The sequence below is a fragment of the Gekko japonicus genome, unplaced genomic scaffold (assembly GCF_001447785.1).
Source record: "Gekko japonicus isolate JY-2015 unplaced genomic scaffold, Gekko_japonicus_V1.1 scaffold1918, whole genome shotgun sequence".
NCBI lineage: Eukaryota > Metazoa > Chordata > Lepidosauria > Squamata > Gekkonidae > Gekko > Gekko japonicus.
The window spans coordinates 168748-182525 of record NW_015174895.1 but is presented as its reverse complement, the minus strand read 5'-3'; the positions used below and the strand labels follow the sequence as shown (position 1 = coordinate 182525).

Below are 13778 nucleotides of genomic sequence, written 5' to 3'. Positions count from 1 at the left end.
CGAGAAGCCGCCGCCGCCGCCGAGCCGCTCCCGGAGCAGCCGGACGCCCCAGCAGCCGCGGCGCGGGGGGCTTCTGACCGAGATCCGGACCCCGATCCTCACCCAGCCTTTCCAGGAGCGCTACAGCCTGAGCCCCGGCCGGGAACTGGGCAGGTGAGGACGGAGGGAGCCCTTCCTCTCTTCTCCCCCCCCCCCTCCTTTCCTTTTCCTTGCTGGACCCGCCGTGGGAATGATGCCTCTCCCGGCGCACAGAGACCTGGCCCGACTCGCCTGCACAGTTGCTCAGGGGTTTATTTTTTTAAAATAACTTTTTCTAAAAGAAAAGGATTGTAAATAACAGCAGTTATTTTTCATCCACATTCGCGAATTATGTCAAACCGTACATAGCCGAATGTTTATTTATTTATTTATTTGTTAAATTTATATCCCGCCCTCCCCCGTAGGGCTCAGGGCGGCTTACATGGCAAAAACTTGCTCATGTTGAACGTACAGTTGTGATGCCTTACATGGCATTGCGTTTATTTTTATTTATTTATTTTTGCATTGTGTTCTTTCTCAGCGGTCTCGCTTTTCAGAACCGAGTTGCTGCTTCTTATTTTGCCGTCTGCCTTGAGTATCAGCGGGAAAGGCGGGCTGCAGGCGACGATTGTAGCAAGTAACAGTGAGTCCGTGTGGCCGGGCAGTGCCTTGTAGGTGTAAGTGGTCTTAGGGTGTCGTCGGGCTAAGCTTTGGGAGGCCTGGGTTCAAATCCCACGTTTTCTGACTGACCACTTGTGTGCTCTCTGCTCAGCCTGCCTCACAGGGGAGTGGTTGGGAAAGGTGAACTGGAAGAGAGATGGGAGGAGTGCCCTGGACTCCTTGGGGAAAGGGTGGGGTTTTTCAGAATAGCATAGGAAATGACTAGTGGAGTTCATGGGTTTCCACCATTGTTGTACTTGTGGGTTGAAGGTTAACACTGTCCTTGCCCCTTCTCACAGAGCACCCCTGCCTGGATAATATCCAGTAGTATGTGATGTATGCCCAACCCTGACATGTTCTTGGTTTTAAGAGACTGGTAGATGTGGTTTTGAACTTTTGTTGAGAGAGGCAAGTTGTAAAAATGCCATCGATGTGGAAGGTTACTTTTATAGTAACATGTCCTTATCACCTTTTAGTGTTGGTGGTTGGGTGGTTTTGCTGAGAGGGGTTGGTAAAGTGGAGAAGGGGGAATGGGCTGTCTGGAGAGAATACGCCCGGCAAGCTTCCCTTTTGTTTTGGATGTCAGGCAGGGTAAAATCTCCAGCCAGACTCAGCCCCTAATCCCTCTCTCAACCAGACTGGACACACACCCCCTTGCTGTGGTTTCTGCCGCCACCCACCCCGCCACCACTGTTCCTAAAGTTTCAAAGCAGGGCCTGCTGGGGAGATAAGTCATGTGCCTTTTCCCCTTCTCCACCCCTGCCCCAAAGACCACTAGCAAAATTCTTCTCCTTGCATAGCAGGGCATGTGTATGTGATGGGCAGACTTGGATATTGTAAGGACCAGGAACCTGTACCTGCATATGTGCGCACTGGGCTACTCCTACTCTCCTTTTGTGGTGTTTCTGATAGTGATGGTCCAGACCACACACTCAAGAGTGTTGGGGGGGGGTAGATTTTTCTCCTCTCCATCATGGTTTTCTAGTTGACGTTAACAGCAGTTGAGGCCTAGCTTTTGTATGTTACTGTATGGGACGTGGGGGGGAGATGTCTCCCTTGGGCTGGAGTAGTCAAAATTGGTTTTGCTGCCATAGCAGCATTTGTAACTTGCTTTTCGTTTGGATGAGTAATCGACATGCAAATGATATGAGGATTCTTGAAAATGGCCTGTGAGAAATGATAGATGAGGGATACTTGTGTGATGGGATGTAGACACACGTATTATTGTATGTGCAAACCTTTCTGTTAAATAACTATTAGAGATTTTGGCTTAATGTAAAAGAACATAGTTCTCAAGAACTTGCACGATGGTCTGGGGGGGGGACGACCACCTGTTACTTGATCCAGTGCATTTGTTTAGTTTTGAAACACTACTAATTTTTGACGGTATAAAGGACTCTTCAGATTTATACCTCTGTCTGCTCTGTGTATAAAACATGTGCATTAATGTATACATAGTACAGTAGGCTTTCATATATTAATGTATTACTCTGTTTACATTTATTTATTTGGGATCAAGCTCCATTGGACTCATGGATTCCTTTCTGAATAAACATCTGTAGCATTTGGGCTGCATGCAACCTTTCTAAAGTATGATACGACAAGCCAGTGAAAAATCCACTCCCCCCTTAAATAACAAAGTGTTAGCATAGTCGTTACTGAAGTCAGTTATGACTTTGGACAGAACTTTTCCAGTTGTCTGGGCATCAGTGCTTAAAGACCCAAGGCTATTATAACTTTCAAGGCTAAGACAGAGGAGCTCTGAGTCAGGAGACACAAACAGGCCTCATCTGGTATTTTAAACACACGTTTGTAAGGATCAAAGTTGTAACTTTGGACCCTCTAAGGATGGGTCACTGTGAGCAATATATGCACAGCCTTGAAACAATATTTTTGTTTCTTAAAATGGGTATATGAGATTTTAATATTTGTTTAGGTATACAAGCTGTAAAAATGTCATCCATGTGAAAAGATACTTTGCAGTACAGGTCCTATTCACCTTTTAAAATCGTTGTCCTTTTTGTAGTAAGGTTAATTGTTTGTATATTCAGTATTTTAAATGTTATTCAGTTCATATTTAATCAAAATCTCAATTCATTTTTGTTAAGTTGTATATTAACAAGGTCTCCAAATGCCAGCTGTTTTGAGATATTAAAGGAATCATAAGAGTGTCTAAGTACCACTGATAGAAAAACAGATAATCTTTGTACACAAATGTTGAATCTGCATGCTTAACATGAGAATTGTTCCCAAGATGCATAATGAGTCATGCAAGTTATTAGATCATCTTCTGATAGTCAGGGGGTCCTCACAAATATTCTTAAACTGCAAAGAAACATAAAATGAAAAAGTTCAGCCAGTTAGACTTGCTTAAATTTGAGCATAGTATCAACCAAATTAACACTGTGCTCTGCAATTGGGTGAGATCAAGTGTCCAGTGTGTACCGAATGATGTGCATCAGTTCAGCATTAAAATTTCAATCTTAAGGTGTTCTCAAAATATTTTAGTTAACTGAGGACATAGTCATGTTATTTCTTGGGTTTTAAGCCAGAGAGGGCAACTGGTGGAGCTCAGACCCTTCATTCTGTTTCCTTATGACTGTGCCAAGTAATGCAAAAAGAAATGGTGGGGTCTACATTGGATGTATGTCCATTTGCAGGTGGAATAACTCAGGGATTATTGTAAATTGGAGGCAGAAGGTCCTGGATCACAAGGTATGCGTGGTATGCAGCCATATGTAGGCTGTTTTGTTCTAAGGTATTGCATTCATAATTCTATACTGAGCCTTCAGTCTGATAAATTAAAGGCTTAAGGGGTTTGTTTTAACAATCGTAGATTAAAATTGATAAACTGGATAAGGAAAGTCATTAGATGGATTCATACTTGAGGCTTTAATTGGGTTAGTTTCAGATCTGTTAATGCACATGTGAAGCTGGAATATGTGTTTGATTTTCTTGAGTTATCTGTATTAACATTTATATGAGGTGTGAAGTTTGCAGGAGGATTAAATGTACTTCTCAGAGTGCAGTTCCAAATGCAGTTGCACCCTTCTAAGCTCATTGACTTTAATATATTTAGAAGAATGTAACTGCTTAGGATCACAGTGTTAGTGTCGCATATGAGAGCACCAGTAGACTTTGCTTCTGTGTAATTAGACAGGATGTGAGCTGCATAGTACAACGATGGTTGATAAATATGACACATTCTGCACATTGACTGGTTCTTATGTGTCTGTGTTACGTGCTGTGAATTCGCTTCTGACTTCTGGCAGCCCTATGAATTAATGGCCTACAAAACATCCTATCATTAACAGTCTTGCTCAGATCTTGCAGGCTGAGGTCCACGGCTTCCTAGGTGTATTTTCCCTGTGCTCTGAGTAAATAGTAGTAAGTTGGAGGTTACAGAACTTGGATGTCTGGTGCTTCTGATAGGTCTACTGTACCAATACGCATGTTGTGAGTTTGGTAAAGACTTACAGTGCACTGTTTCTAGATAACAGGAATTTGCAATAAAATACTCTAAAGATGGAGCTGCGGTGACTCAAGTGGTTAAGACGCTGAACTGCAGGCTATGGAAGGTCGGTAGTTCAGCAGCTCGAGACCCGGGTGCCGCATGAAAGAGTGAGCTCCCGTCTCTAGTTCCAGCTCCTGCCAACCTAGCAGTTCGAAAGCAAGAAATTGCAAGTAGATAAATAGGTACCACTTCGATGGGAAGGTAACAGCGTTCCGTGCGCCTTGGTGTTTAGACATGCCAGCCACATGACCACAGAAACGTCTTCGGACAGCACTGGCTCTTCGGCTTTGAAACGGAGATGAGCACCGCAACCCTAGAGTCAGATTCGACTGGCTTTCAAGCAAGGGAACCTTTACCTTTTTACTCTAAAGATAATGATAGTATCAGTTGACAGAAAGCATTGTGCAAGCTTTTGAGGCGACGAACACTTTTCATCAGGTATCAAAAGCTTGTTGAATCTTTTGTGACAATTTAGTCTTAAGAAATGGTATTACATTGAATTTTGCGTGGACCAATATGGCTGTACAGCTTTTTCTGTCTGTGTCCAGCCTAGGAGTGTTTGCCATTGGGGGTGCTGTTAGAAGGTAGCAAATGAGGAAGTACTTTCCCCAACATTACTACATTGGATTGGATTGCTAAATACTGATCCTTCCCCTCTCCCTAGTATTTGAGTTCTTATTTGTCTCATCTATCATTCATAGTACATATAAAAAGGAAATGCATACATAAGTACTGGGGTGGATCCAGCCGTCCTCTGAGGGGCTTCCTGCAGATTGAGGAAGGCTTCGGACTTTGTTCACTAGAGTGGCAGGATCCACCCCACTGTATTGCCTCCCTTAAAGTCAAGCTCTAAGAGCAATTTATTGCTCAAATTCATTTGTATCTCAAGTTACATCTAAAAACATGTTATCCTGCTTTGACAATAGGATTTTTTTCCTGTGAAATATGTTGTGCTCTGGACATAATACTTCTGCAACTAAACAAACTGCTTTTTGTTTATAACGGAGGTATTTTTTTAATCATTTGATTTTATGATTTAAATTGTATGTCTCATGTTAAACCATCTCTGAATGCAAGGATATAAATGCATTAAATATAGATGTGAACAAGTGGGGGACCTGCAAGGATTTGTGCGGGGCATCTCATTTTCCCCAGTATCCTCCTCTCCCAGTATTTTCTGTTCCCTGGCAGTCCACTTAGTTCCTGTATCCTACTTTCATCTGCCTAGGGTTGCCAGCACAAGACTGGCAGCTGGTAGGAGACTCACCGAGGCAGAGAGGGCCATCGCCAGCAATGTAATGACTTCGTTAGAGATGCACTGATGTCACTTCTGGTCATGCAGGAAGTGACATCAGCACATCAATATACTGACCCTTCCCCCCCCCTCCATACACACATTTTCTCCTTTATTTTTCGCCCAGATGAATAGCAGCAGAAAGGGCCTAATCTCCCCCCCACCCGGTCTTCAGCTTTTCCTCCTTCCTTCCCCCAGCAGCCTCTTCCCAGGAAAAAGTCTGTCTGAATTGTGTGGTGAGTACCACCATTAAGGCTTGGCCAAGTTGCGCTCGTAGTGGTGATCATAGTTGGGCCTGTCTCTGTAAAGTTCTCTATCGGGATGTGACGGGAATAGGAATGGGAACTCTTCCCTCTAAGCTGCGGAGTCTTGTGAGCAAAAATTCTACTCTGTGAGCTCCTGGCATTAAAATTGTGAGTGAGCAATTTGGCTACTGCATAAATTAGTTTGCTCTGGAGCCATCCTTCCTGAGCTAAGACAAAAATCTGTGAGCTGGAGGCTAAAAAACTGTGAGCTGGCTCACACTAGCTCAGCTTAGAGGGAACACTGCTTACAATGCTGTTTTGAGCTCTAGGTCCGCTCCTGCGGCCCCTCCCCCCAACAAGCTTTGCTTTACAGAAACCCAAAGTTTAGATACAGGGGTGTTGAACTAACTGGAAATGTTTTATTTAAAGGTAAAAAAAAACTTTGTGTTTGTCTGTGTCCTTTATAAAGTTTATATCTCTGCTGCCTGGCATTACCTTTTATGACACACATAGCCCAGCCCAACAAGTTCTCATAACAAATGAATTAGACACCCCTGGTAGAAGGTTAAGCAATATTGTTGTAGTTGCCTAGCATTTCCCCCAAATAGCCCTGAGATCTCGGAACTTGATCTCAGTGGACATTCTTCTCTTAAAGCTACAGCTGTTACTATTATCTGGGGGAGCTTTAATCCCCATATATATATTTTTAAAGATTTCTTCAGGTTTGTAGAGAACTCTCTCTTGTCTGTACCTGGCTGGATTGTGCAGATTTTTTTTTTAATCTACACTCTGTGGCCTGTTATGGAATTAGATGTATGGTGTATTGTTTATTGTATTAGATTGTATACTTGGTTTAATTTCCTTTTACTCTTGAGAGCATCTAAGATTGAATATACGTTGCTAACAGTTTTCCAGTGCTTGATATTTCACAAAAATGCACTTGTACTTTTTTTTAATAGAAGTACATTTTAGCCATGAGTTTCATTTGATATCTCTGAAGGAATGATATTGTAGTTCATATGATGACCACCTCTCACAGTTTGGGCAGAATATATATGAATATATACAGGAAACTTATGTATACATGGTACTTCTACCATCTACTTTCTGGTGCATTACATAATCCACGGAGTCCTTTTAAAGAACTGTGTGTAGGAAACCAAAGGCCACGATGCAGGGCTGTCATAACCGTCCTCAAAAACTTGTATCGTCCAATACCTTTCTGGGAAAAATCTTTAAATTACAACAAAAATACTAAACATTTGTCCTAGCAGACTATTTATAAGAACTGGTGATGTAGTTATCTTCATTCCTAAGAAATAAGATTACTTGGAATACATACATAAATTAAAAATATATTTTTTTAAAAAATATCTTGGTATACTGTACAAATGGGATTAGTATAGTAGGGTTCTAGGCGCTTAAATTCATTTCCAAGCTTTATCCAGGCCTAAGTGGCAGAAAATTACTTTCCATTAATTTCAAGCACACATAATTAAATTCAAACTAGAGTCTTCTCATACTGGGCAGTAAGGGGAGGGACTAGCACCGGGAATGGTTGACTACCACCACCTTTGATTTAAACCAGTCAAGACCTTACAAGTACTAGAGACTGCAAGAGGTGAAGTTCGGCTTTTCTGCAGTCAAAGAAGCCCGATACACCAGAGGTTTTTCCACTGTGTGTGCTGACTCAAATGTATGGTTAAATTAATAATTAACTTTTTCTGGGCTAGCCTGACTAGGAGATTCATTAGAACATTTAATGGTGAATGAGGAAAGATTAAGAAGTAAGGGAAGGGAAGCTAGCCTTTGTCTGGATGACAGAGGAAAGGCACATGACATTGGCTTTGCAGACTCCCAGAACAAAGGTTTAGCACTGTAAAATGACAGGAGCCATGAAAGCAGGCAGTACTCTGGAAATCACAGCCAATATAAAGTCAGGTTTCTCACACTGATCTTCAGATAGTATCATAAATTTAATGCCACCTTTTATTAAGAATGCCTTGCTGGAGAATTATCAGTGCCTGTAATGGGCATTAGTGTGGATCTAGGGAGGTAGCTACCAGTGTTCCCACCCAGCTGAGTTAGTGTGAGCTAATTCATAGTTTTGTAGCCTCCAGCTCACAGATTTTTGTCTTAGCTCACAAAGGATGGCTCAAGAGCAGACTAACTTATGCAGTAGCCAAATTGCTCGCTCTCAACTTTAATGCCAGTAGCTCACAAAGTAGAATTTTTGCCCACAAGACTCCACAGCTTAGAGGGAGCATTGGTAGCTACATACTTGCATATATGGTAGAGGCATGCCTCAAAGCCTTTTGAAACAAGCACAGAAGAAAGGTAAGATACTGACATTTCCTTAGCCTGAGTATTTAAATCCAGAGTAGCAATTCAGTAGGAACAGAATTAATTCGGCAAATGATGGCTGAAAAGTGAGAAATCAAAAGTGTTTCCAGAAGGTCAGGGATGGATAAAAAAATGCATGCAGTATCCTTATTGAGAAATTTAATCTAGTCAACATTCTACAGAACAACAAAAAAGTTCATTCTTTATGATACAGCTGAAATATAGAATTACTTGAAATTATTCCCCTGACCTGTTGGTCTTAAATAAAGTTCAGCATGTTAATGAACAATATACTCAAAATTTTGGTGGTAGGGTACAAGAATTTGGAATTGTGTAAGATCATATGACCATAATAATACATTAGGTTTTCCCCTGTAACACAATTCTTGAAACTGAAAATTGGGTTGGATCCAGACTAGAAATTTCCGCTAAAGGGAGGTGTCATTTCTGCCCGTTCCCTCTTCCTGCTGCTGATTTGCTTCTCGTGTTATTCCTGAGGGTCCGCTGTCCCTCAGGAGTGGCATTTTGGGAGATAAATGGGCTTCAGTGGAGAGGATGGTGCTGAAAAGTTCCATTCCACTGGTGGAAGTGCTTCCATTTGAAGAAAATTTAGTCTGGTCCAACCTACTGTATACAAAGTACAATTAAAGATTCATATCTGCCCTATAGCTTTGTATCATCTGAGAGGTGGTAATAGTTTTAAGACTGCAGTCCTGCTTACTAGGGAATGTCTTGTTCAGCGTATTGGGACTTGTTGAATAAGCATATTTCAGACTGAGCTGTAAAAGAACACCAGCCTTTCTGTGAGGAGGGAGAAGAGAGCTCCTAGCAGTAGGATATGTGAATAAAGCATTTCCACGACGTTTGTTTCTTTTTCTCAAAATGTATTGGGTGCTGGTGAGTATCCCCATACAAGATGCTGACATCTAGAATTAATTCATAGTCTAATGTGGTCCCATTGTTTTCAAACCCTCTTTCACACCTTCACAAAGATTAATTTCCTCACTGAAGTTACTATTAATAAGTACAGAACTCACAATAGTGACAGGACATGTTGTAGGTTACTTTAAGAAACTATTATTTGATGTCACATTCTTAGTCGTTCACTAGTGGAACCCGTGGCAACAAGAAAGTGGGTAAACATATGACGTAAAAGCTTTTTGCTTATCGAGCTTGACTTGCAATCAGTAGGGCCTTTGTTTCTTTTCTTCAAACTAGGAGACCTGCCAGCATAAACCATGCTTTTAGAGGTTGGTAGTCTCAAGAAATAACCTTGAGCTCCATCTAATAACTTTGAAATCCAGTGAAGCCTTTCAGATTTTTAGGCAATACCATACTGCAAACATTAAATTTTGGTAATGAAACCATTTCAGTCTACTGAGTATTCCCACTTTTATTATTTAAATTTCAGCCTTGCAATAAATAGCCCTAGCCCATGAATGCCCAACCAAGAATCACCTTTCTTTCCCTGGATGAAATAATTTGTATTCCTCTAGTGCACCAGTCTTCCACTTTCTCTTGGTCTTGAAGATTTTAAAAGTAAATTCTCACGCCCTGCCCTTAGCTGCATTTACTTGGAACTAATTGTCATTGATTTGAAAGCCTGTATGTCTGTGTAGCATTAGGATAACGATCTTGGGAATGGTTTTAAGGAAGGGAAAACGTCAGTGTACAAGCTGAAATTCAGTAGACTAATAAAACCCCCATGTGCAATATGGTTCAAAATTTACTTGAAATTGAGTTTTATTAGTTATTTTGGAAGTAACTTTTAAACCTTCCTTGCTTAGCATAGGTAAAATTTTATAGTGTTGAATAGTAAGAAACTAACATTCTGCATTGATTGGTAAATCTAGAAAGAGGACAAATGCTGCATAATTTAATAGACATAACATTCTGCATTGATTGGTAAATCTAGAAGAGGACAAATGCTGCATAATTTAATAATATTGTTGGGTGATAGTGAGGTATTGAGAAAATGGTATTTAGCCGAGATAATATAGCCCAGCAGAGCCTGAGTAAAATACTTCAGACTGAGAGTCCATGTGTGATTGAAATATAAAGTTTTTACTAAATTCTAGCATGGGGAAGGGTAACTGGGATGAAAATAACAAAAGAGCATAGCCGGCTACATCCTTACAATACAAAGACAAAAACTAGAAGAAAGAGATTATGGCTGCTCTTCTTGTTTCTTCAGAACACCAAACAAAGACGGGAAGAGAAGCCATAAAATAGTAATACACCTTGACACTTTAGTCCCAATCAAATCCCTAGATCAGGGAGAAAATTCCAGGGCATTCCTACAGCTAAAGAACATTGGTTACATGAGAAACATGTGACTTCCTGTGAGTAACATAAACAAACATTTAACCCCAGATAAACTGAGTGTTTTCAACTTGTAATACCCAACACATATGCTAGTGCAAGTATAGCCCAATTTGTTTAAAGTTTTACACCTTTTTTGTCAGACTATCTTTCAAGGTGCCTTGCATATATTTCTAAAAAAAAAAAGTCAACAGCCCTTGAACCTAATAACTGGTAGCATAAGGCCTGCCCTTAATGTATTTTGGTAACTGGCAGTTGAGCAGAATTGTTACTGGCATTGAGGGGGAAACAGGTTCTCTGCAGCTCCTTTGCCCAAGCTGGTCTTCCCCTGGAGATGGTGGTCTTCCTGGGAGGGAGGGGACAGAGATCCAAGTGTCCTTTTGTTAATATCTGCAGACTCTGAGCAACTGGCTGATGATCATGGTGATCTACCTGTTTGGAAGGAGGGCAGTAGGTATCCTGTGTTGTTTAGGTAGAGAGATGGGGGCGGACTTTGAGGAGTTGTGATCATAGGAGCATCACTGGAGCACTAATCACAGGTGGACATGCCTACAACGTTTGTGTGATAACGGTGCATGGTAATGCATGGTAGTGGTGGCACTATTCCATGATGTTTTCCATGTCCCACTTCACATGCAGCAGAATATATGAGGTAAACACAACACTTTGCCCTTAGGAGGGGTGTGGCTCAGTAGTGGAGAATCTCCTTTGCATGCAGAACATCTCAGGTTCAGTCCCTGGCATCTCCACTTAAAAAAGCGTTGTGTCACAGGTGATGTGAAAGTCCGCTGTGAGTCAAATAGACTATCCTGACCTTGATAGATGAGCTGTCTGACTCAGTAGAAGGCAGCTTCTTGTGTGTATGAATCACTGTGCTGCTTCCAGTAGGAGACCTAACTTCTATACTCCATGGATTCCTGCAGGTTGAAGTCCAATCCCTGTATGCCTGTGGATGTAGTGGTTAAGAACTTAACTAGGACTAGGAGGGAACCAGGTTCAGTTCCCTACTCAGCCATGAAGCTCTGCCTAGCCTAGCTCACAGGGTGGTTTTCAGGCTAAAATGAAGAAGGAAGTGGTGCAAGCTACCCTGAGTTCCTTGGGGGAGAAAGGTGGGATGAAAATGTAATAAATACTACCCAAACTATCATTTTGACAGACCCAGGTAGTAAGCCGTGTTGGTCTGAAGCAGTAGAACAAATTTAGACTCCAGGGGCACCTTTAAGACCAACAAAGGTTTATTCAAGGTATGAGCTTCCGTGTGCAAGGCACACTTTTTCAAATACATTGGAATGGTAGATGACATTTTGACAGGAAGATACACAAGGAAAAAAGCTTGGGCAATCCAAGCATATCTTATGCAGCAACTCCTCAGCTAATTTCTGTTTATCCTGCTGTGTGTGTCTTGGCTGTAACCCTGCAAGGTAAAATGGAAATGAGTATGTAACCTGTAATTGCAGTGGTGGGAGTAGATTGCCCTGTGCTCACCAGAGGTGGCTCCCCTCCCTGTTTGCCTTCATTAATGCCTGGTGGAGCCTCACCTGCATGTGGTCTTTCATGGGCCAGAGGATCCCCATGTACAGGGCGCATGTTTATTTTGTACCCTAGTGTCGTAAATACTGCTGGACCTGTTGACAGAGGAAGGGTTGTTAACCAACATGTGGTGACAATATATTGCTGGATGGTGCAGTGGGGAAAGGAAGGACATTTCACTTTGCTGCATCAATTCCTTTGAGGCATGGGGACCTTTTTTCCTTACTTTTTTCCTTATCGTTGTCCTTGGACCTGCAACTGGAAGAATGGAATAGCAGGTTTTGCTGGGTATCTGTGGTGAAGTTCCTGTAGGAGTTCTGAGAGACCAGTATTAGCAGCACATTCTCTGTATTTGTTTTTTGTGTTCCAAAGCTCCTCCCCACCTTTTGTGTATGCACGGGCTCTAAGTGGAACAGTATGAACCCTGAGTGGTATAGTCCTGTGCCATGCACACAACTAGAATTGCCTGAAATATGGGTGTCTTGGCAGTGGTATATATGGTGTGCTGTGCTGTTAGAATCCTATGCTTTGTTGAGTAGCACAGGCAGCCCGGGAGACAGTAGGCAGCTATTTCAGGCTGTCCGTTGTAGAGTAGGACAATGTACGCCACCTCTTTTGCCATTTAAACTTTTGGCCATGGGCTTGAGGTATTGGAGGAGTTAAAGATACCAACTGATTCCCTCACTCGCTGTCCAACTCTGGTCCTTACACTGGTGTCATGGGGATGTTACACCAGTGTATTTTCAGGATTGCTGACACAGGGACTCAGTCACCATCCTGTGGCTCTCTAGCTGGCATAGACTGACTACAGGATTGCAGACGTAACTGTACCAATAAAAGCTGAGAGTCTGGACAGGTTTTCCTGTGTAATTGGTTAATACAGGGCTGGGTTCATAGGGCCCAGCTGTGTTGGATATGGTAATTTCATGCCACATGAGACTTCAAAAAAGGGTTGGCAGGCTGCAAGCTGTAAAACCGGACAGCTTATTTTTCTTTCTATTTTAAGTGGGGAAATGACTTGCCTGTGTCTGCTGCTAAGCTTCATTTTGTCCCCATCAAATCTAGGAATCACATTTTTAGGATGGGTCTGGTTTGATTAGTTTCGTTCTGGCTTCAGGCCTGGAGATGGGGCAGAGATGGCGCATGTTGGTCTGGTACATTATCTCTGTTTGCAGATGGACAGAGGAAATGCGTCACTTCTGCTTTCAATCTTTCTTTTGTACAATAGACCTGTCTGTATTGCTGAGACACTTTCAGACCAGGGCAGATATTAAAGGAGCAGTACTAGGATGGTTTCAGTCACTTGTTTGGATGGGCCTGGTCATTGTTAGTAATCTAGAAAAAATCCTGTACCATCGATTTAGTGGTATTCCATAGGGACCGGTGCTTTTGCTAATGCTTTTGATGTGAGACTTAAGTGAGGTCATCCAGAACTTTAGGGTTGGGTATCCTGGTGTTCCCTCGTAGTTCTTTGCTGCCTCCAATGTCTTATTCTGTTCTTCATCAGTGCCTGAATGTCAGAATCGTGGCTGAGGATAAATTGAATTCAGACAAGGCAGAAGTATTGCAGTTTGGAAGGACTGAGATTCTGAAGATTATACTTTACATTGGATGTTGTCTGACAAACTCGGTAACAAGTCTGGAGTTTTGGTCCTGCCCTGTTAAGGAATCAGGTCTACACGTTTGTGGAGAATGCTTTCCCCCACAACTATACTTAGTTTACAAACGGTCTCTCCTGTTAGACGTAACTGCTTTTTCATTGCTTCTGTAACTTCATGGCTTGACTGTAGAAACATGCTGTATATGGGACTGCCCTTGATGATAATCTGGAAGCTTTGGTTGGTATAGGGTA

At 42.0% G+C, this 13778-nt stretch overlaps 1 protein-coding gene across 1 annotated transcript in view; it reads left to right on the top strand.

The window, feature by feature from the left end:
* STK17A (serine/threonine kinase 17a) overlaps positions 1–13778 on the top strand; it is a 31866-nt gene that overhangs the window by 1917 nt on the left and 16171 nt on the right. Inside the window, exon 3 of the mRNA XM_015424959.1 lies at positions 5–153. Within this exon, the coding sequence (XP_015280445.1) occupies positions 5–153 (149 nt within the window). The remainder of the gene's footprint in view (positions 1–4; positions 154–13778) is intronic.